Below are 23,354 nucleotides of genomic sequence, written 5' to 3'. Positions count from 1 at the left end.
AGAAATTTTTTTTTTCTCTTTGTGATGAGGACGCTTTGGATTGATTTCCTTGACAACTTTCCTACGTATCCTACAGCAGCATTAGCGGAAGTCATCACGTTGTACATTATATCCCTAGTACTTATCTTGTAACTGGAAGTTTGTACCCTTTGACCACCTTGCTTCAATTCCCCCGCCTCTCACCCTCCCCCCCCCCCCCACCTCTGGTTACCACAAGTCTGATCTCTTTTTCTATGACTTTGTGTGTGTGTGTTTTAATTTTAGATTCCACATACAATTGATATCATACAGTATTTGTCCTTCTTTGCCTGACTTATTTCACTTAGAATAATGCCTTCAACGCCCATCTATGTTGTCACAAATGGTAGTATTTCCTCATTTTTATGGCTGAATAATATCCCATTGTATATATATGAATAATATCCCATTATATATATATACCACAACTTCTTTATCCATTCATCCACTAACGGGCACATAGGTTGTTTCTGCGTCTTGGCTACTGTGAATATTGCTGCTATGAACATGAAGATGTAGATACACTTTTGAGTTAGTGTTTTGGTTTCTTTGGGATATACTTCCATAAGTAGAATTACTAAATCATATGATAGTTCTATTTTTAATTTGTAAAGGATGCTTCATACTGTTTTCCATGGTAGCTATACCAATTTACATTCCTACCATGAATTCCCTTTTCTCCACATACTCACCAGCATTTGTTACCTCTTGTCTTTTTGGTGATGGCCATTCTAAAAGGCATGCTGTGGTATCTAATAGTGGTTTTAATTTGCATTTCCCTAATGACTGGTAATGTTGAGCATCTTTTCATGTACCTGTTGGCCTTCTGTCTATCTTCTTTGGAGAAATGTCTATTCAGCTCCTTTGCCCATCTTTAAATTGGGTTATTTGCTATCGAGTCATATGAGTTCTTGATGTATTTTGGCTATTAACCCCTTATCAGATATGTGGTGTGCCAATATTTCCCCCCCTTCCATAAGTTGTTTTTTCACATTGTTGATGGTTTCTTTTGTTGGCAGAAGCTTTTTAGTTTGATGTAATCCCATTTGCTTATATTTATTTTTGATTTTGTTGCTTGTACTGTAGAGGTCCTATCCAAAAAATTATTACCCTAATCCATGTCAAGAAGCTTTGTTTCTGTGTTTTCTTCTAGTAATTTCATGGTTTCAGATCTTACATTTATGTATTTAATCTGTTTTGTGTTACTTTTTATGAGTGGTGTATGATATGGGTCCAGTTTTATTCTTTTACATGTGAATATCCAGTTATCTCAGTACCATTTATTGACAAGGTTGTCTTTTCTCCATTGAGTATTCTTGGCTCCCTTGAAAAATATTAGTTGCCTGTATATGCTTGGGTTTATTTCTGGTCTCTTGATTCTATTCCATTGGTCTATTTGTCTGTTTTTATGCCAGTACCATATTTGATGACCATAGCTTTATAGTATAGCCTGAAGTCAGAAAATGTTATAATTCCTTCTTTGTTCTTCTTTCTCAAGATTTCTTTGGCTATTCAGGTTCTTTTGCAGTTCCATATAAATTTTTGAGTGTTTTTTCTACTTTCTACATCTAAAGGATGCCATTGGAGTCTTGATAGTATTGCATTGAATCTATAGATAGATTTCGGTTGTATTGACATTTTAACAATATTACTTCTTCTAATATCTGTCCATTGTTTTGTGTTGTCTTTGATTTATTTCATAAATACCTTAGAGTTTTCAGTATAGAGATTATTCACCTCCTTAGTTAAATTTATTCCTAAGTATTTTATTGTTTTTAATACTAGTATATATGGGATCCATTTCTTTATTTCCCTTCCAGAAATTTCATTGTTAGTGTATAGAAACACTACTGATTTTTGTGTGTTAATTTTGTATTTCTGTAACTTTGCAGAATTCATTGATTAAATATAACATTTTTTTTTGGCTGAGTCTTTAAGATTTTCTATATATAAAGTCATGTTGTCTGCAAACTGACAATTTTGCTTCTTCCTTTTCAATTCTGATACTTTTTATTTCTTTTTCTTGCCTGATTGCTCTGGCTAGGACTTCCAGTACTATGTTGAATAGGAGTGGTAAGAATGGGAACCCTTGTCTTGTCTCTGATCTTAAAGGAAAACTTTTCATCATTGAGTATGATGTTAGCTGTAGGTTTCATAGACCTGTTTCTACTTCTAATACTTATTTGTGAACTCAGACATGTGCATGGCTACCTCAGTTTATAAAAACCAGTAAAATGGAAATAAAAATTTCTATTTTATCAATATTACCAGAATGTTAGGAAGATTAAAACAAAATATATGTGGGAAGCATACTTTTTTTGAAATTTATAGTAAATTCTAGAATTTTATGTCTTTAAATTGTTGATAATTTCAACTTTTAAAAAATATTTAATGGCATGATTGAGTTAAAAAACATCTTATCTGATATTTTTGTTGATCCTCAGAGATACATCAGTCAGATGAGTAGCCTCTCAGGTCTTCGAGCAGATATCAATATGATGTTTTTAATATAGATAGGAAAGACAAAAAAACCTTTATAACTTCAATTATTTGTTCCACTTGCTGACCATACAGTATGAGGTTTAAGAGCTCAGTCTCTGGAGTTAGAAAGACTTGTATTTGAATCTCTCTCCACTATTAACTAGTGTCCTGGAGAGAAATAATTTAATTTCTTCAGGCTTCACTCTCAATGTATGTACAATGGGAAAATTTCCCACTTCATAGTGTGGTTATGAAGATTAAATAGTACATACAAAGTATTTAATGCAGTGCTTGTCTAAAGGTCTACACTCATGAATATAACCAATTCCTTCATTTGTTTAAAAAATATTAAGCACTTACTACATCCAGGCAATGTGACGTGAGATGCTGCCATGACAGCAGCAATAAAAACTTAATAAAACATGTGGCAATGGTTTATCCCATGGGCAGCAGGCAGCAAGGAAATTGGTATTGCAGGATGGAAAGAATGGAGACCCATGTTAATGCAGTGGAAAAATACTTGGTAAGACCATAACCTGCACTGATTTGGAAGGAAGACTAAGCACCCCCAAACCTTTGGCTACAGGGCAACGGATGGGAAAAAAAATTGTTAACAGTGTATATGGGTCATTACTAGTGCTTTTAGGAAGTTAGTAGAGGAGATAAATGAGCTCAGAGATGGATTTGCTGGCTTGCAAGCATATATGGAAGAGAACAGATACACTAGAAATATGGTATTTCAAAGGGCTGGAAAAACTGTGCTGGGAGCCCAATAGTAGAAAAGAAATTTGAAGAATGCTTTAAGTGACTGAGTTAAGACTCATTTACGGGGACACACAGGTAGCTCAGTCGGTTAAGCCTCTGACTTCGGCTTAGGTCATGATCTCATGGTCTGTGAGTTCAAGCCCTGCATCAGGCTCTGTGCTGACAGCTCAGAGCCTGGAGCCTGCTTCAATTCTCTGTCTCCCTCTCTCTGTGCTCCAACCCCCCATCATGCTCACTCTCTCTCTCTCTCTCAAAAAAAAAAAAAAAAGACTCATTTCTGCAGCAAAGATCAGATAACTGAAGTAATCATAATTGGTATAATCTTCCCACCCAAGTCTGATGACCTGAATGAAGCCGCCGTTAATAAGAAGAGACAGAAGGGGGGAGAGGAGAAGAAGAGGAAGGCTGAGGCAGAGGTATATGGGAAAGGAAGCATGATTAGTGAAGTTTGGGAATTATGCACAACAAAATCTTTGGTTGTGGTTACTGGTACTTCGAAATGACTAGAAGCAAACAAATCAGAAGCCTATTATGTTTCTGAGAAAATTGCATTGCCAGAGAAACCATGAGCTAGAACCAAAACCTCCTTTAACTGTTCACTCTGAAAACAACCTTGGGAGCTGGCACAGGAGGACTTCACTGTACCTGCCCAGAAGGATTTTACGATCACTTGGACCAGTGACTGCTGAGTGTCCTCTCCTGAATGGGAGTTTTTACTGTCCTTCTCCTGTTCCTGTTACGTGGGGAGGAGGCAACTTCAACCTGGGTCTTGGGTCTCGTAGGAGATTGTTGTTTTGTTTTTAGTTTCTGTTTATTGAACTATGAAATGCCATATCCAGATTTGCTGTCCAGTCCTGCACATCACTAGGAGGTCCTGAACTTTGAGCTGTGCAAAGCCACACTCATAAGCTGTCTCTGCCACTGAATGTGGACAGGTGAGTGATTTCTGAGCAGCAGAATGAAGGCTAAAGGGATGTTCACCACCTCCAGGTCTAACCCATAAATGCCTCCTGGGAAGCCCTCCAGTCTCTCTCTCCTTCTGATCGACCTTGGGATGTTGAGGCTCAGGACTATCTTGGAAGGTATGTGTCAGAGTGGATGGTGGTGCCCCTGTCATCTTGGGTCCTTAAATGCTGCATGGAGCACAGACCCATCACCTAGAAGGGTGCCTGGCAGAAAGTAGGATCTTGGGGTATATATTTTTAATGTTTATTTATTTATTTTGAAAGAAAGAGAGAGAGAGTAAGCAGGGGAGGGGCAGAGAGAGAGGAATAGAGAATCCCAAGGGAACTCCTCACCATCAGCACAGAGCCTGATGCAGGACTTGAACCCGCAAACTGTGAGATCATGACCTGAGCCAAAATCATGAATAAGATGTTTAACTGAGTGAGCCACCCAGGCACCCCTCTCAGGGTACTTTTGCTGAATGACTGCAGTGGAGGCTGGAAAATGTAAGCCCTAAAGGACTAGAGGGCATTAGTCAGATAAAGCATGGAGGAGAAGAGTGTTATGGGCAGAGGGAACAGCATGTACAAAGGCCCTGAGGTGAGGAAGAGGAAGTCACAGCTAAGGACCCAAGGAAAGTCAAACATGAGCTAGGGAGTTACCACACTGAAAGTAATACCAATTCCCAATCTTGCCCCGCTCAGAGTAGGCAGATATGGATTAGCATGTGGCCCCGGGGGCTGAAACAAGGGCAGGAGCTAAGCCAGGGGCATGTTGGGGCTGGGGGAGGCTGTGCAGGTGCATGCGACCTCACTGAGGTCATGGCCTTAGAAACTGGAATGGCAGGCAGGAGAACGAGGCAGACCCAACAAAGTGGAGAGGACACCACGGGCAGTGTATAAAAACAGGGCAGGGCCAGGAGGCACCAGGAAATGTGGGATCCAGGCTCCTTTTCTCGAGAGTGTTTGTCTTGAAACATTACTTATCCTACTTTTGAAGCGCTTTTTCACTATCAGAGACTGTTATCCTGGTTCTTACTTGGCAGTTTACATGAGTGCAAATGCTCATAGCTTTCACAGATGTGCAGAGGGAATCAGCCCTTTTTATTTAATAATACGTAAGCCAATGTCATACTTACAACTTTCAAACTGCAGTTGGCTATTTCAGTGCAAATAGCCTTAAGAGATGAAATAAAGTTAAACGTAAGGGGGTCTGTTTCCTTCCAGAAGCTTATCAGGAGTCGAACTTTAACGCTTCGCAAAACTAAGGCTTCTCTGATTTTCCCATCCAAGTCTGGCCAGTAAGTCCTGCAGAAATAACACCCATGTGGATAAAAACAAAGAAAATAAGTTAGCTGGGGGAAAGTAATTTACTAGACTACAAAGAACATTTATATATTAACCCAATCGTTACTGCTTTCTGTAAATAACTTGATTGGATATTTGGAAAGAGGCTTTACTGGGTCCTGCCCCTGCCTAAAACGTGTTCTCCCACCAGCAGGGCCTCAGGGTGTGTGGGGGGAGTATGCGGACAGGTTGGCTTCGACCATGTGCTACCCTCACCACACTTGCACCCGCCTCCAGCTGGACCTTAGCTCATACGTGTGCAAAGAATCAACTTTCCAACAGAGTTCCAGTTCGGAGCCTCGAGCACCTCTTTGGTCCCCAAATGCTGCCTGAACCCCTCTTCTTTGGAAACTGCCCCCCAAATGAGCTTCTGCTCTGGTCATCCAAACTTCCCCTTACTCTTACTTCCAGGGTGCCTTCCTCTCCTGACCAAGCCCCCAGCTACTCTGGCCCTTGGACTCCTCCATCAGGCAAACAGTTTCTCCTGGAGGCTCAGCCTCTTCCCTCAATCCTTAGTCTTCTGCCTTAATTAAATCCTGACCAGAGACTCTCCAGAAGTCTGGCCATGTATTTTTCTACAAGAGTTTTCCCACTACGTGTAAGAAGTGGGGTCAGCCCCCCACCAACACACACAATGTCACTTCCAGAATTGTCATTTAATTCTCATTTAAGAAGAAAAAACAACAAATGTTTCCTTCGGAAGGATAAGCCCCAAATCTCTGTCTCCCCTCAGCCCTGACAAACCTTGTTTGTTCACTTGTTCAAATCTTCCCCTAGATCCAGGCCAACTCAGTTTGGACTAATAAAGTATTATTCAAAACATTAGCTTGTTGGCCTCATGATCACTGCACCTCCAAAGTTCTCCTCTTTATATTGGACCGGCTGCAGTCCTGCAGCATCCCATACTCTGGGAAATCCCCACTGACCATGTTCTTGCCCCGTGTGGGCCCAGCCCGGTGACCCTCTCACTCTCCTGCTCTATCAGCTTTGGGTTCCCTTTCTGGCCCAGCCTAACCTCAGTGCCGATTGCCTGAAGGACACCTGCCCTGATCCTTCCTCTAGCTCTTGGTAGCATCTAAATCCTGGCTCAGAGCCTCACCTAGCCACACACATTGGTCTATTTCAATGGTCACAAAGCCGAGGATTACTGAACAAAGTCAGTTCAGCCTGTGAAGCTGAAGCCAGCACAAGCCCATCAGGGCCTTCACCATCCAGCACCCCTGTCCTTGCCTTGGGCGGTTCTGCCTCCCAGACCTTTCCGTCATTACTCTAAGCTGTACCCCACTTGAGCTAAACTTGTTTCTTCCTCTGTCCACAAAAATGTAGCTTCTCAGTCATAGTGTCCCTCAGATTTCTACCCTTGAGAGCCTCATACACCCTTCTCCCCTTCCTTCTGGCTTAGAGGATAAGGCAACCTTGTTCAGCATCAGACCTGTACCACTCTGCCTTTTGGGCTGGTCCCCTGACCCTCTGCAGCTGTGTTTCATTGGTCATTCCTTCCTGAAGACAGTCTCAACTCCCCCACCTCCCCACCTTTCTTGTAGTTTGAGAACAAAATGTAAATCTCATCCATTCAGAGAAAATTTCCCTGACTCTGTATCACTCTGTGGCTGGTGCACAATCTCTTTTCTTTTTTGAACAAATCTATCATCTATCTATCTGTCTACCTATCATCTATCTATAGTTAAGTATAGTTGACACACAATGTTACATTAGTTTCAGGTGTACAATGTAGTGATTCAACATCTGTATGTGATGCTGTGCTCACCACAGGGTAGCTGCCATCTGTCCCCACACAACACTGTTACACCATCCCTGAGGACATTCCCTATGCTGTGCCATTCATCCTTGTGACTTACTCATTCCACAACTGGAGGCCTGGATCTTCCTCTCTCTTTCACCCATTTTGTCCCTCCCCTGCCCCTCCCCACTGGCAACCGTCAGTTTTCTCTCTGTATTTCTGGGTCTGTTTCTACTTTTTTTTTGAACATAACTTCTTGACAGTGTAATCTAGAACATCTGACTTGACTTCATCACCCCTGCTCACTTCTCAGCCTCTTGCCCCACTGGCCTCCAGCTTGCCATTCTGCAAATCTCAAAGTCAGCAGGGATAGCCCAACTGCCACATCTAATGGATATCATTCAATTCTTATTTTAGTTAGTCTAAGTCACATGCAGCTCTGTTGATGGTTTCTTTCTTCTTGATGACTAATTCCATTGGCTTCTGTGACCCTGTGGTTTGATGGTCTGTCCCTTATCTCTCAGAATGCCTCTTTGTCTCTTCTATGGTCAATGTTCCCATACTATTCCATCACCACCCTCTTTTCTCCTCACTGTATATGCCAACCCCTTGGTGGCTTCATCTATGTACCTGATTTCAACTGTCCTCTATAATCTGAAAAGCTCCAAATCCATATCACCAGGCTAACCCTCTTCAGACTTCGTTGTGAATATCTTCGTAAGATCTTTACCGATCTGGACCTTTACAAGAACCTCAAATTCACAAGTCTGCTTATTTCCTTATATTTTTTGTGGCCTCCACTTTGTACGTACAATGTTCATCCTCTAATCACCCAAGGTAAAAACTCGGCAATAATTCTTACATCTGCTCTCCTTTTTACCATTCACCATGTACTTCAAAAATATTCTTGGCAAGTACGTCCTTTATTCTGTCCTTCCTATCCCTCATTATCCCTGACCTGGGCCACTATAACAGCTCCAAGGTGGTTTCTCTGCCTCCAGTCTTGTCCCTGTCAAGTACATCTTCCATGACCACCAAAGGGATCTGTCTAAAAGCATATCTCCCGTGATTAAAACATAACAGACGCTTCCCAAAGTGACAAGATCTCTCACAGTTAGGCCTTCCCGTTCCTGGTCCCTGCCTTTCCTCCAAGTGGATCTCACATGACCTTACCTCGGGTTCTGTGTTCCAGCACTGAACTTGACTGAACTTGTGACAGACCCTGCCATGTGCTAGGCTATTTGTCTCCACCTGAAACTTGGCTCGCTATCCCTTCTACCTGGAAAACTCCCTTTTTATCCTTTTTTTCTAAGTCCTGCCTATTTTAATTTTTTTAAATATTTATTTATTTTTGAGACAGAGACAGAGTGCCAGCAGGGGAGGGTCAGAGAGAGAGGGAGACACAGAATCTGAAACAGGCTTCAGGCTCTGAGCTGTCAGCACAGAGCCCGATGCGGGGCTCGAACCCATGAACCGCGAGACCATGACCTGAGCCAAAGTTGGACACCCAACTGACTGAGCCACCCAGGCACCCCACTTCTGCCTATTTTAAAATGTAATTAAGGTAGCATTTCCTCCAAGAAGCCTCTTCTAACTTTGAAACTGCCACAAATGCTCTTTCATTGAGGACCTATACTATTTTGTACATATATTCATTATTCCGTTCACCACATTGTTATGATAATCTAGTCTGTGTCCATTTGCCCCACTGGATGGAGTTCCTGGGACCATACACTGCTCATACTTGAATCACTCCTGCACAGTGCCCAATAAATATTAGTTGAATGAAAACATAAATGAAAAATGTTAATAGCTCACAGACTAATCAGCCTACTTTTTTTTTAATGTTTATTGATTTTTTGAGAGAGAGAGAGCATGAGTGTGCAAGCTGGGGAGGGGCAGAGAGAGAGAGACAGAGAGACAAGATCTGCAGTGGGCTCTGTGCTGAGAGCAGAGGGGCCCAAACTCACCACCTGCGAGATCATGACCTGAGACAAAGTTGGACATTAACTGACTGAGCCACCCAGGTGCCCCAGCCTACTTTTTTTTTCTTATTGAATAAATTTTGATGTGCAACATTTTGTAAATTTAATAAGATGTATAGCATCTTACTTTGATACATTTTTACATTGTAACATGATTGCCAATGCGCTGATATTTATCATATTACACAATTGCAGTGTAATATTGTTGCCTGTATTCATTATACAGTGCATTATATCTCCATGGCCTATTTACTATTCGTTACAAGTTTGCAGCCTTAAACACCATCACTCCTACTGCTTACCCCCCATCTCCCGGTAACCAACACTGTACTGTCTGTTTTCTACACGTTGAACTTTTCTAGGTTCCTTGTATAAGTGGGATCATGCAGTACTTGTGTTTCTCTGTCTGACTTATCTCACTTAGCATAATGTGCTCAAGGTCCATCCACATTGGTGCAAAAGGAAGGATACTCTCCTTTCTCATGGCTGAGAAATATTCCATTGTGTATATGCACCACGTCTTTTCATCCATTCATCTGTTGATAGGCATTTGTGTTGTTTCCATTATGAATTCTGTTTTCATTTCCTTTGCTTAAACACCCAGAAGTTGGAATTGCTGGATTGTATGGTAGATTTATTTTAATTTTGGGGGGAAACTCCCTATTGTTTTTCACAGTGATTGGATCAATTTTTCTTTCTTTCAACTGTGTATAAGGGTTCCCTTTTCACTATATCTTCATCAGCACCTACTGTCTCTTGTCTTCTTGAGGAGCCATTGTAACAGATGTGAGGTGGTATCTCATTATTGGTTTTTTAATTTTTTTTAACGTTTTATTTTATTTTTGAGACAGGGAGAGACACAGCATGAACAGGGGAGGGTCAGAGAGAGGGAGACACAGAATCTGAAACAGGCTCCAGGCTCTGAGCTGTCAGGACAGAGCCTGACGTGGGGCTCGAACTCATGGACCGCGAGATCATGACCTGAGCTGAAGTCAGCCGCCCAACCGACTGAGCCACCCAGGTGCCCCTCTCATCATTGTTTTGATTTGCCTTTACCTCTTGATGAGTGATACTGAACATCTTTTCATGTGTCTGTTGGCCATTTTGATGTCCTCTTTGGAAAATATCTATTAGTTCTTTTGCCCATTTGTAATCAGACTATTTGCCTTTTTTAAAAAATTGAGTTGAATGAGTTCTTTACATACTTGGATATTAACCCTTTAGCTGATGTATGGTTTGCAAAACTTTTTCCCTATTCTGTAGGCTGTCTTTTCATTTTGTTAATTGTTTTTTTTTTTTCTATGCGAAAGCTTTTGAGTTTGATGTAGCCTCATATGTTAATTTTTTGTTCTTGTTTGTGCTTTTGGTATCATGGAAAAAAATTATTACCAAGACCATTATTGATAAGATCCTTCTCTACATTTTCTTCTAGGAGTTTTATGATATCAGGTCTTGCCTTGAAGTCTTTGACCCATTTGAGTTCATTTTTGTGAGTGGTATGAGGTGGGGGCCCAATGTAATTGTTTGACATGTTTTCTCCAGTTTCCCCAGCACCATTTGTTGAAGAGACTATGCTTTCCCCATTGAGTGTTCCTGGTGCCTGTGTTCAATAGTAGTTGACTGTATAGGCCAGAGTTTAGTTCTGGGCTCTCTATTTTGTTCTATTTGTTGATGTTTGCCCATTTTTGTACTTTTTTTTTTATTATTAATATGGCTTTGTTGTATAGTTTCAAATCAGGATGTGTGATGTCTCGAACTTTGTTCTTTTTCTCAGGATTGCTTTGGCTGTTTGGGGTCTTTTGTGGTTCCACACAAATTTTAGGATTGTTTCTTTTATTTCTGTGAAGAATGTTTTCGGTATTTTGACGGGGATTGGATTGAATCTGTAGATCACGTTGGGTAGTATAGCCATTTTAACAATATTAATTCTGATCCAGGAACACAGTATGCCTTTCCATTTGTTTGTGTCTTCTTCAATTTTTTTCAGCAAAGCTTTGTACTTTTCATTGTGCAGATCTTTCACTTCCTTGGTTAAATTTATTCCTATTTTGTTTTTGATGCTATTGAGAATGAGATGGCTTCTTTTCATTTTCAGAGGCTTCATCATCAGTGAAGGAATGCAATTGATTTTGTATCTTTTTTTTTTTTTTAACATTGATGTATTTTTGAGACAGAGAGAGACAGAGCATGAACGGGGAAGGGTCAGAGAGAGTGGGAGACACAGAATCCAAAATAGGCTCCAGGCTCTGAGCTGTCAGCACAGAGCCCGATGCGGGGCTTGAACTCATGGACCACGAGATCATGACCTGAGCTGAAGTCAGACGCTTAACCCACTGAGCCACCCAGGCGCCCCTATATCTTGATGCTTTACTGAAATTGTTGATTAATTCCAACAGTTTTTTGACTGATTCTTTAGGACTTTGTATATAGATCATATCATCATATTATCAGCAAATCATGCAAATTTTACTACTCCCTTCCTGATGTGTATGCCTTTTATTTCTTTGTCTTGCCTGATTGTTCTGGCTAGGGTTTCCAGAACTATACTGAATAGGAGTGGGAGAGTAGGCATCCTCACTTTTTTCCCCATCTTGGGGAAAATGCTTTCAATTTCTCTTCAGTGAGTGTAATGTTAGCTGTTGGTTTGTCCTATACAGCCTTTATTATGGTGAGGTATGTTCCTTCTGTACCAAATTTGTTAAACATTTTTTTTATCATGAAAGGGTGTTTAATTTTGTCAAATGATTTTTCTGTATCGATTGAGATAATCGTGTGATTTTTTATGTATTATTTTATTGATGTGATGTATTTGCATTTGTTGATTTGCATATTATTGAAATATCCTTGTATCCCAGTGATAAATCCCACTTGGTCATTGTGTATAATTCTTTTAGTGTGTTCCTGAATTCGGTTTGCTACTGTTTTGTTGAGAATTTTTGCATCTATATTCATCAGGGATATTGGCCTATTGTTGTCTTTCTTGTGGTCTCCTTATAAGATTTTGACATCAAAGTAATGCTGGTCTCATAGAATGAGTTTGGAAGTGTTCCTCCTCCTTAATATTTTGAAAGAGTTTGGGGGAGGATTGGTGTTAATTCTACTTTAAACCTTTGGTAGAATTCTCCAGTGAAGCCATCTGGTCCTGAGGTTTTCTGTTTTGGGAGTTTCTTGATTACTGATTCAGTCTCTTTACTTATAATTGGTCTGTTCAGACTTTGTATTTCATCATGATTCAGTCTGGATAGGTTGTGTGTTTCTAGCAATGTATCCATTTCTTCTAGTTTATGTAATTTCTTGGCATAAACTTGTTCACAGGCATCTCATAATTCTAGGTATTTCTGTAGTATCAGTTGTAATGTCTCCTCTTTCATTTCTAACTTATTTCTTTGAGTCTTTTCTCTTTTTTCCTTAGTCTGGCCAATGGTGTCAATTTTGTTTATCTTTGTAAAGAACCAGTTCTTAGTTTTGCTGATCCTTTCTATTGGCTTTTGGTCTCTGTTTCATTTATTTCTGCTCTGATCCTTAATATTTCACCCCTCCTGCTAATTTTGGGCTTACTTTGTTTTTTTGTTTGTTTGGTTGTTTTTCCCTAGTTCCTTGTGATATAAAGTTAGGTTATTTGAGATCTTTCTAATTTCTTAGTATCTGTGTTTATAGTTATAAACTTTCCTCTTGAAACTGCTTTTGCTGCGTCCCACAATATTTGATATATTGTGTTTTCAAGGTAATTTTTTATTTGCCTTTTTATTTCTTCTTTGACTCAGTGGTTGTTTAGAAGTGTGGTTAGTGTCCATCTATTTGTAGATCTTCTTACTTTCCTCCTGTTGATTTCTAGTTTCATACCACAGTGGTCAGAAAAGATAATTGGTACGATTTCAACCTTAAATTTGCTAAGATTTATTTTGTGGCCTAACATGTGATTTATCCTGGACAACGTTCCATGTGCACTTGAGAAGAATGTGTATTCTGCTGCTGTTGGGTGGCATTTTCTATATATGTCTGAGCAGTCCATTTGTTCTAAATTTGTTCCAGATTCAACTGCAACATTTTCTTGTTGATTTTCTGTCCGGGTGATTTATCCATTGTTGATGGTGGGGTATTAGAGTATCCTACAGTTATTGTATTATTGTCTATTTCTCCCTTAAGATCTCTCATTAATTGTTTAATATATTTTGATGTTCCAGTGTTGGGAGCATGTATATTTATGATTGCTATATCTTCTTGATATACTGGCCCCTTTGTCATTATATAACGACCTTCTTTACTTCTTGTGACCCCTTTTGGCTTGAACTCTATTTTGTCTATTATAGGTACGGCTACGCTTGCCTTCTTTTCATACGTTTGGTTGGAATATCATCTTCCATCGTTCACTTTGAGTCTGTATTTGTCTCTAGAGCTGGAGTGAGTCCTCCGTAGGCAGCATATTGTTTTTTTATCCATCCAGCCACTCTGTGCCTTTTGATGGGTGAGTTCAATCCATTTTCACTGAGGGTGATACTAATATGTAATCATATATACTATATACTGCTGCCATTTTATTTTTTGCCTTCTGGTTATTTTGTCTCTATTGTTTCTTTTTTCTCTTTTTCTTTTTTCCCATTCTTTCTTTTTTTTCCCCATTTCTGTCTACTTTTGCCAGTTGGTGGTTTTCCATGATGATTTGTTCATTCTCCCCCTCTTTATATTTCATGACTGTTCTAAGTTTTTGCCATGTGGTTACTATGGGTTTACCCAAAACAACTCATAGAAAAAACAGTCCTTTTTCTGCTGATAGCAGCTTACTTTTCTTGACCTATCATCCTTTTAATCCTCTCCTTTTATATTTTTGATGCCATAAATTACCTCTTTTTATGTTATGATTTCATTACCAGCTTGCAGCAGCTATCGTTATTTTGTTGCTGTTTTTCTTTAACATTTATGATATAGCTAAGAGTTTCATACACTGTTCCAAAAAAGAGTTCCAGTTTTCTAATTCTGACTGCCCGTTTATCACCTTAATCAGAATTTTGTGTGCTTTCAATTTTTTGTTTCAGCTTGAAGAGCGCCTTTCAACATTTCTTGTAAGACAGGTCTAGTAGTGGTGAACTCCCTCAGCTTTTGTTTGTTCGGGAAAGCATTTATTCCTCCTTCACATCTGAAAGGTAACTTTGCCAGGAGAGAGTATTCTTGGCTGCCGGCCTACATTCTTATTGTTCCTTCACACATTTACTGGTTTTCTTCTGAAAGATGTATTTCGTGTGACTGAGGAAATAAATAATGAACAACCCCAAACCAAGGCCAAAATAAATATGCGAATTGCTAAAAGAAACAGCACTTGATTGCCAAAACAGGAAGAATTGAAATAGGGCTTCTGATTTTTTACTGCGGGATTGATTTAGCCATACATCATTGTTCCCTTCACTTCTTACTTCTTGGAAAGTTAGAAGTCACTTCTAATATTGTTGCTTAATGATGGTGTATATATTTTTCTACATGTGACCAACCACTTCTACTTTGGGAACCTGTGAATTTTTCCTCTTTCATTTGGATGTTTAGCAGTGCGTAGACTAAAAGCTCAGCCTGTGGCACACTGACGCACTGATATTTGACAATGTCCATTTGTTCATTCTAGTTGAATTCTGAAAACTTTCTCCAGGACAATGTAGAGACAAGTAACCATGCTGACTCTTAAGTAATTTTTTTGTAGGATTGAGAAGAATTTAATTATAACGTGGATGTTTGAACAACTTCTTATGTCTCTGATGACTTTAAAAAAAAATTTAATGTTTATTTACTTTTGAGAGGGGGAGAGGCGGGCAGAGAGAGGGAGACACACAATCTGAAGCAGGCTCCAGGTTCTGAGTTGTCAGCACAGAGCCTGACGTGGGGCTTGAACTCACGAACTCGTGAGATCATGACCTGAGCCGAAGTTGGATGCTTAACCGACTGAGCCCCCCAGGAGTCCCTCTGATGACTTTTCATTAGAATGCTTGATGGGATTGTGGGTTTGAAATATCCTAAGTATGATAAGAGAACTGCTCTTTGAACAGCCGCTGAAATGGTAGATTAATAACCAAAATGCAAAATTTTAGGTGAGTTTTCAGTTCTTTAACATTCTTTTAGTTTTCTTTAACTTCTACATTTCCAAGCTATTTTAGATTCTCTATGCTAACCCCTTCCTCTCTGGCCACAAAGGATATTAATTTTGTTTGTGGGGCTTCATGGAATGAAGGTTTTGTCAATCCTAAGAAATCATCACCCTATTATCCCTTACTCTCATTCTGAATAATAGGAAAAGCAGGCAAAACATATCTATTATGTTTCAAAGTCTTCTCAAAGTGAAGTTGACATCTAAAATGAAATCCCAAACCAATAAATTGGAGAAAAATAAAAAAGAGATAGCAAACATGTAAAACTATATGGGTAAACACCTATGAATATTCAAGGGGTGTGCCATATTTTAAAGTAAAAATGTTTTAATAGTGTATCTTGTAGCTTAAAATGCTTTTTGACTGTCATTATGGGAGATCACTTTGCAGGAGACTCATGCTTTTGCAATCTTACAGGCATCTGCATAAAGAAGCTGCATATTAGGCGTATGTTGGTTGGCAACATGAGCAATATTCAAGCAAGAGAGGGCACACTTCATCATCTACCTCAGTAAAGGGTTATTTTGAAATTGCAATTTCCCAGATTAAAAAGGTCTCCAGCTGTACTCTCAGAAATGTGCACTTTGAAAACTTTTCCTGGCTTTAAATGGGTTATTCAAAGCACTTATAAGTAGCCAAATCTGTGCATTCCTGGCAGGAGAGCAAAAGTGGGAAATATCTGGGGCACAGCCAGGCATTTATGCACTTAGGGGCATATAGTCCGTCCCTAAGTTTATTTCAAGTATTTCCCCTCTAAACAATGATGAATTGCTGTAAAAATCCTTTCATTTTTTAATTTAATTTTTTAAAATGTTTATTTATTTTTTGAGAGACAGTGACAGAACGTGAGCAGGGGAGGGGCAGAGGGAGAGGGACACACAGAATCCGAAGCAGGATCCAAGCTGCGAGCTGTCAGCACAGAGCCCGACATGGGGCTCAAACTCCTGAACTGAGAGATCATGACCTGAGCCAAAGTCAGATGCTTAACCAGCTGAGCCACCCAGGTGCCCCCCAAATCCCTTCATTTTTTAAAATGCTCGCTTCCTCATACAGAGGAATGGATTGACTGAGAACATATACATACTGAGTTTCTTTCTTCTTTAAGTTGAAAAAATACAAAAATTCAGCCTTTAATGAAGACTGACATGAATACGACCAAAATGATGTCTCCTTGGAGGAAAATCTTGCCAGACCTACTCAGTTTCAGTATATCCTTCAGGAACACCTGCTAGCTAAGAACTTTCAAGAAATATTTTTTGGGGAGCGTCTGCCAGGCTCAGTCAGTAGAGCATGTGACTCTTGACCTCAGGGTTGTGAGTTCGAGGCCCACACTGGATGCGGAGATTACTTTTAAAAAGTGTTAAATTTTTTTTTCCAGAAATTTTTTTTTCCAATTTATTTTATTTTTCAAATAAATTTCAAATTGAAAACAACCCGATCTCCATTCTAAAGTTGCTCTCATGCCTGTAAGGTAAAACACGGTGGTACTTCTGTAGGGTGAGTCCCCGAGTCCTTCAAATGGACTGAGGGAGGAGATGCATCATGGGTAAGTTGCAAATGCACTCGGAGGTCTGAACGGTGTGTGACCTAAAGGGAAACGGAGAGCACCTCAGTGTCCAGCCGGTTTCCTATGGTTCCCAGTTTGCACCTGGCCCTGGAGACTGGGTTGGAAGACGAGGTTACTCACTCACTGACCTTTTGGTGCTCGTGCTGGAGATTGGCAGGTAGTCCGTGACAGCGATGTATACGTACTGCTTGGCATCGTCTATCACACTGTAGATGGCGTCTATGTCAAAGCTTCTGTTTTTAGGGCAGAAGAGTTTGGGAGAATTCTGTGAAGACACAAAAACCAAACTTTCAGAGGATTAATTTTTGTCAGCTGGGGATTTCTCTTTGTTGTTGTTGTTGTTGATTTGTTTCAGTGGATCTTGGCTTTGAGGTAGATTTTTGAAACCAACTCTCCAGTCCTTTATGAGAATAGACAAATGTATTTTCAATCCCATCATAGTTGAGGCATGTTCAGATCAAGGTGTGGTGGGATGTGTCTCAAGTCTGACCTTTATGTCTGTTTGGGGAGGGAATTCTTGCTTTCAGGATACACACCTCTCATTTTCAGAGTATTCTAACTCAAACTTACAGGGCTCTGGTGAACACTCCATCATGAATAGCAGTTAATTTTCTCAGGTGTTACCATATAATACATATATGTACACACAGCAATCAATTTACCCGAAAAGTCATTTCATTTGAAAGGTGATGTGGGCATAAAAACATTCTAGACATACAATCTAAAAAATCTTGTGGATTTTTCCCCTTCATCATTAAGTCAGGAAGAAGAGTGCAAAGGTCATCAATAATTCTAAAGAAAAACCCAGCAAGTGACTAGGAAGACCAAATTCATCAGGAGGGACAGGGAAGGAGGATATTCTGAAAAACTCAAGCCAACGAACAAAGAGGTAAATTATACTTGAGGCATTTTTCTCCTGTTGCTCAAGGTGGTTTCCATCTTATAAAAATAAGGTGTTTTGGGATGAAATTGCTACAGAAAGATGTAGTTTGGCTTTCTCGTTGTTTTCCCAGCACACAGGACTAAAAATAGCATTACTGGGGTTTCTGTCTTACTCTGAGCAGCATGAGGCAGTGGTGAGTGGAGGGGTGCACGTATGGGAGGGCTTCTGGAACTGTCCTGCATCCAACGCTCGGGACAACTCCCATCACTGTGCTGGTGGGAATGCCTATCCTGGCTTAGACAGAGGGAAGATGAAGCCGTTGTCTTGGATGTCCAAGCAAGACAGACGTGGAGCGTGGGGGCAGGAAAGGAGCCTGTTGAAGGTCATATACTCTCTCAGCGTCCCTGCTCAGAAAGTCATCTTGGAAGGCGACTATCAGATTGAGTTTTTGATCGTTTATTTTTCTTTTGGAATGAAGATGAGTTTCCAAGTCTTTTAAGAAACTAATGCCAGGGGCACCCGGGAGGCTCAGTCGGTTAAGTGTCCGAATGTTGATTTCAGCTCAGGTCATGATCCAGCATCGTGGGATTGAGTCCCATGCTGGGCTCTGCGCTGACAGCACGAAGCCTGTTTGGATCTTCTCTCTGCCCCTCCCCCCGCTTGTGCTCTCTCTCAAAATAAATAAGTAAACTTAAAAAAAAAAAAAAAACTAATGACAAAAAACCCTCACAAAAAAACGTAAAAATAGAGGTGCCTGGGTGGCTCAGGTCATGATCACAGTTTGTGGGTTCAGGCCCCGCGTTGGGCTCTGTGCTGACAGCTCAGAACCTGGAGCCTGCTTTGGTTTCTGCGCCCCCCCTGCCCCTCCCCCATTCACACTCTCTCTCTGTCTCAAAAAATGAACATTAACAAAAAAATTTAAAAAACATAAAAATAAGAAAAGACACAAACATAAACCCCAAACAAAAACTACAAAAGATAAAACCAACCAACCAACCAAACCCAGTGCTGGTCCTACACCTTTTCCCTAGCACACACACAGTGGATACTCTGCCTGTCCCCAAGACAGGTGCTCCTGCTTCTAGTGGCCACTGGGTCTCCCTCTTACTCCTGACTGCCCCTCCTCCCATTCAGGCTCTAGTGCTCTTTCTTTGCTGGGGCTTTTACACATCATTTTCTTGTCACCATGATGGACACACACACACACACACACACACACACACACATCACACTCAGCATTTCTGGTGTCTGGGAATCCAGTCTGAACTCACTGAACTATGGCCTCCAAGCCCTGGCCTCCCATTTCTCTGCCTCCCTCCTGTGCCAGCTATCACGCCCTCTGTGCCTGGCTCTCATCTGTCTGCCCCTGCACATTTGCTCCCGCCAGCCCTTCCGGCCCAAGCTTCCTTGTTCTTGCCCGTCAAGAACATGGTTCTTGAATATGAATATGCTATCTAGAATATGCTTTCTCTAGAATATGCTTTCTCTAGTTCAACTACAAGCTCCTCCATGAAACTTCTGTATTTCCCCAGCCAGAGGCCCCTTCTCCCTTCTCTGCCCACCCATAATATGATTGATTTGCTACATTATTTAGCATATTCAAACTTGTAATTATTTGCACTTGCCTCATTTGCCTGCCTAGACTGTCACTGACCTGATTTTAGGGACTGCACTTTACTCATTTTTCTATCTCCATGAAAACATCCAAAATTGACATTACTTAATTCCCTCAGCCTGTTGGGTCTGCTTTAAACATTCTTCAGGCTAACATGGGGGAGCTGAGGGTCTTTGCTCTAGACAGGAGCTTAAGGAAGCGCCGACATGCGTCCAAACGCCCACGTTTCTGTTTCAGGAATTTCTTGAACTTCCTTGCATGTTGCAAAAACCAGGTTTTGGTTTCAGGGAGGAAAAAATTGAGGCACAGGAGTCGTTGCTCTCTTCACGTTTGCTCTTATATCCTGCAAGTCTGGACTTTGGGTGCCTTTCAGTGATACAGGCTAGGCTCCAGCATTTATAGCCTGCAGCCTGCTGGCTGTGCACCTTACACTTGCTGAGCCTCGCAGCCTAAGGGATTAATAGTAGAACGCACCTCTCACACTGGTTTCCCTCGAGGCTTAAATCGGGTAATGGCCTGTTCCCTGGCTGGGTGAGTGCCTTTCTTCTGTGCTTGCTTTCATTTGTTCAGCAAATAGTACGAAGTGCCCGCCATGCTCCGGCTCTAGGCTAGCCACCTGGTATATACCAGTGATCAAAGTAAGACTCCTGCTTCCTGGAGCTTCATTCTGGAACGTGCTACATTGTATTGCATTCATATGCAACCGCTGGGTTGCTCATCCCCTTTACCTTATGCCATGCTGTGCTTAGCATATGTTTTATATCCATATCTGTGGAATGAATGTGAAAGTGCTTCTTAAATTAATCAGCATTGAAGGTCTGTGTGATCCCCCAATCTCCATTCTTAATGGAGTTACTTCATGCTAGGTCTTTCCATCCACGTGTGAACAGTTCTTTATTTGGATTTGCCTGCTGTATTGTTTCCTATGTTCCCATTGTCTAACCCAGTGCCTAAACCATGGCAGGTGCTCCATGTGTTTATTAAGGAAACGCATGACCCTCGGTATCAGTACCCCCCTGGCCCTAGGGGCATGGTGGTACGTGATGATGTGTTCCAGAGTCTGCTACCTTTGAAAATAGTGCTGAATATACTACTGGCTAAAAATGTTTGCCTAAGATATAAATGAATAAGGGGTGCCTGAGTGGCTCCAACTCTTGGTTTCAGCTCAGGTCGTGATCTCATGGTTCAGGAGTTCGAGGCCCACAGCAGGTTCCCGGCTGACGGTGGGGAGCCTGTTTGGGATTCTCTGTCTCTGTTTCTCTCTCTGCCCCTCCTCCACTCATGCACTCATGCTGTCCACCTCCCCCCTGCCCTGCAAAATAAATAAAGAAACATAAAAAGATGTAAATGAATGAACAACACAAAGAATGACTACTGATTCAGCAAAGGAAGTTAAATAGTTCCAATAGTTTAATTACAGAGAAGGCTGTTAAGTTTCCCTGTTATTGCTCCTCAATTAATTTTTTGAGCCTAGCACTGTGTACTCCTTTACTATGAGAGGGAGAAGGAAAACAGATTCTTCCCTGTTTCAGCTCTGTGGTGACTTTTACCGCTCAAATGCTCTCATGCACCTTGCTTCTAGGCAATATGTCTCTCTTAGATCAATTAGTGCCTTATACACGCACGTAACTTGTTTTGCATATTCGTTAAATATTTGCCTTAGCAGGCTTCTGATTTATTTCACTGTAGTTTCCTGGTTTTTAAGAAGTTCATACTCCATCCTCAAAATATATATGTTAAAATATATTAAACACAAAATGATAGCCCACAGAATGGGAGAAAATATTTGCAAATTGTGTATCTGATAAAGGAGCTATATGCAGAATGTATAAGAACTCTTACAACTCAGTAATAAAAACCAAATAAGAGCCACCTTGGTGGCTCAGTTGGTTAAAAGTCTGACTCTTGATTTTAGCTCAGGTGATGATCTCAGGGTCATGAGAGGAGTCCTACATCGGGCTCTGCACTGGGTATGGAGCCTGCTTAAGAGTCTCTCTTCCTCTCCCTCAGTCCCTCCCTGACTTGTGCTCTCTCTCTCAACAAACAAACAAAACCCAAGTAAACTAATGGAAAAGTGGGCAAAGGATTGGATAGACATTTCTCAAAAAAGATAAACAAATAGGCAATGAACATATTAAAATATACAAATAAAAACCACAGTGAGATACCATTTCATACCCATTTGGAGGGGTAAAATAAAACAGAAAATAACAAGCATTGGCAAAGATGTGGAGAAAACAGAGCCCTCATTAACTGCTGGTGGAACTGTAAAATGGGGCAGCCAGTTTGGAAACCAATGTGTCAGTCTCTCAAAATGTTAAGCACAGAGTTGCCACATTCCCCAACACTGCCACTCCTGAGTACACACCCTAAAGCACTGAAAACAGGTGTTCAAATACAAACTTGCACACGTCAGTCCATGACAACACTACTGTCAGGACCCAAAAGATAGAAACACCCAAATGTCCATCAACCGATGGGGGAATAAACAAACTGTGGCATATCGGTATAATGGAGTATTATTTGGCCACGAAAGGGAAGGAAGTGTTGATTCATGCTGTAACACTAATGGACTTTGAAAACATTATACTAAGTGAAAGATGTCAATTACAAAAGACTACATATTATATATACTTCATTTATATGGAATACCTAAAGAAAGGAGAATTCTAAGGGACAGAAAGTAGACTAGCAGTTGCCAGGGGCTGAGGGAAGGGGAAAATGGAGAGTGACTCCTAATGGTTTTCTTTGTGGTGATGAAACTGTCCTTTTATTAAAAACTTTTTAATGTTTATTTATTTTTGAAAGACAGAGAGAGACAGAGCATGAACAGGGGAGGGGCAGAAAGAGGGAGACATGGAATCCGAAGCAGGCTCCAGGCTCTGAGCTGGCAGCACAGAGTCCGATGCGGGGCTTGAACTCACAAACTGTGATATCATGACCTGTGCAGAAGTCGAATGCTTAACTCACTAAGCCACCCAGGTGCCCCCAAAATAATCTAAAATTAGATGGTGGAGACAGCTGCATAAGCCTGTGATTACACAAAAACCCACTGAATCATATACTTTAAAAGAAATGCCACGGAATGTGAAGTATCTCTCAATAAAGCTATTAAAAAGGTAATTAACAATATGTAGTGGAGGTTCTAAAGACTAATATAACATGGCATTTTTCATAGCAACACTAGGTTCCACTTAATGTCCTGCCCTCACTCACTAAATACATCTCAGTATACATGACTGATGGGTGAATGAACAAAACTATAATGAGAGATCAGATCTGTCTAGCACCCAGATCAGTAACTAGTCTATATATATATTTTTAATGTTCATTTATTTTTTAAAAAATTAAAAAAAAATTATTTATTTTTGAGAGACGGAGAGAGACAGAGAACAAGGGGGGGAGGGGCAGAGAGAGAAGGAGACACAGAATCCGAAGCAGGCTCCAGGCTCTGAGCTGTCAGCACAGAGTCTGATGCGGGGCCCGACCCCACGAACTGTGAGATCATGACCTGAGCCGAAGTCGACGCTTAACTGACTGAGCCTCCCAGGCGTCCCCAATGTTCATTTATTTTTGAAGAGAGAGAGAGAAAGAGAGAGTGTGCGCGTGAGTGGGGGAGGGGCAGAGAGACAGAAAGGGAGAGAATGAATCCCAAACAGGCTCCACACTATCAGGACAGAGTCCAATCAGGGCTCAATCCCAGGAACTGTGAGATCATGACCTGAGCCGAAATCAAGGGTTGGATGCTCAACTGACCGAGCCACCCAGGCATAGCACTAGTCTTTATCTTGGAAAGCAAATTTATAATCTCAAGGGCTCTAAAAAGAAATCTGTAAGATAACAAAAACCCAGCCAACTATGGTTCCTGTCTTCTTATTTT

General features: G+C 40.8%; 1 protein-coding gene across 3 annotated transcripts in view; it reads right to left on the bottom strand.

Annotated features, from left to right (window-relative positions):
- The window catches only part of PLD5 (phospholipase D family member 5), a 336,282-nt gene that overhangs the window by 13,630 nt on the left and 299,298 nt on the right, over window positions 1-23,354 (bottom strand). For all 3 annotated transcript variants that reach the window (XM_042925274.1, XM_042925277.1, XM_042925276.1), the window contains 2 exons: window positions 17,105-17,241; window positions 5,348-5,516 (listed from right to left, as the gene is read on the bottom strand). In XM_042925274.1, the coding sequence (XP_042781208.1) occupies window positions 5,348-5,516; window positions 17,105-17,241 (306 nt within the window). The remainder of the gene's footprint in view (window positions 1-5,347; window positions 5,517-17,104; window positions 17,242-23,354) is intronic.

This window comes from Panthera leo, chromosome F3, assembly GCF_018350215.1.
Source record: "Panthera leo isolate Ple1 chromosome F3, P.leo_Ple1_pat1.1, whole genome shotgun sequence".
Taxonomy (NCBI): Eukaryota; Metazoa; Chordata; class Mammalia; order Carnivora; family Felidae; genus Panthera; species Panthera leo.
Note: the sequence above shows the minus strand (reverse complement) of the source record. Positions and strands in the feature narration are given on the sequence as shown.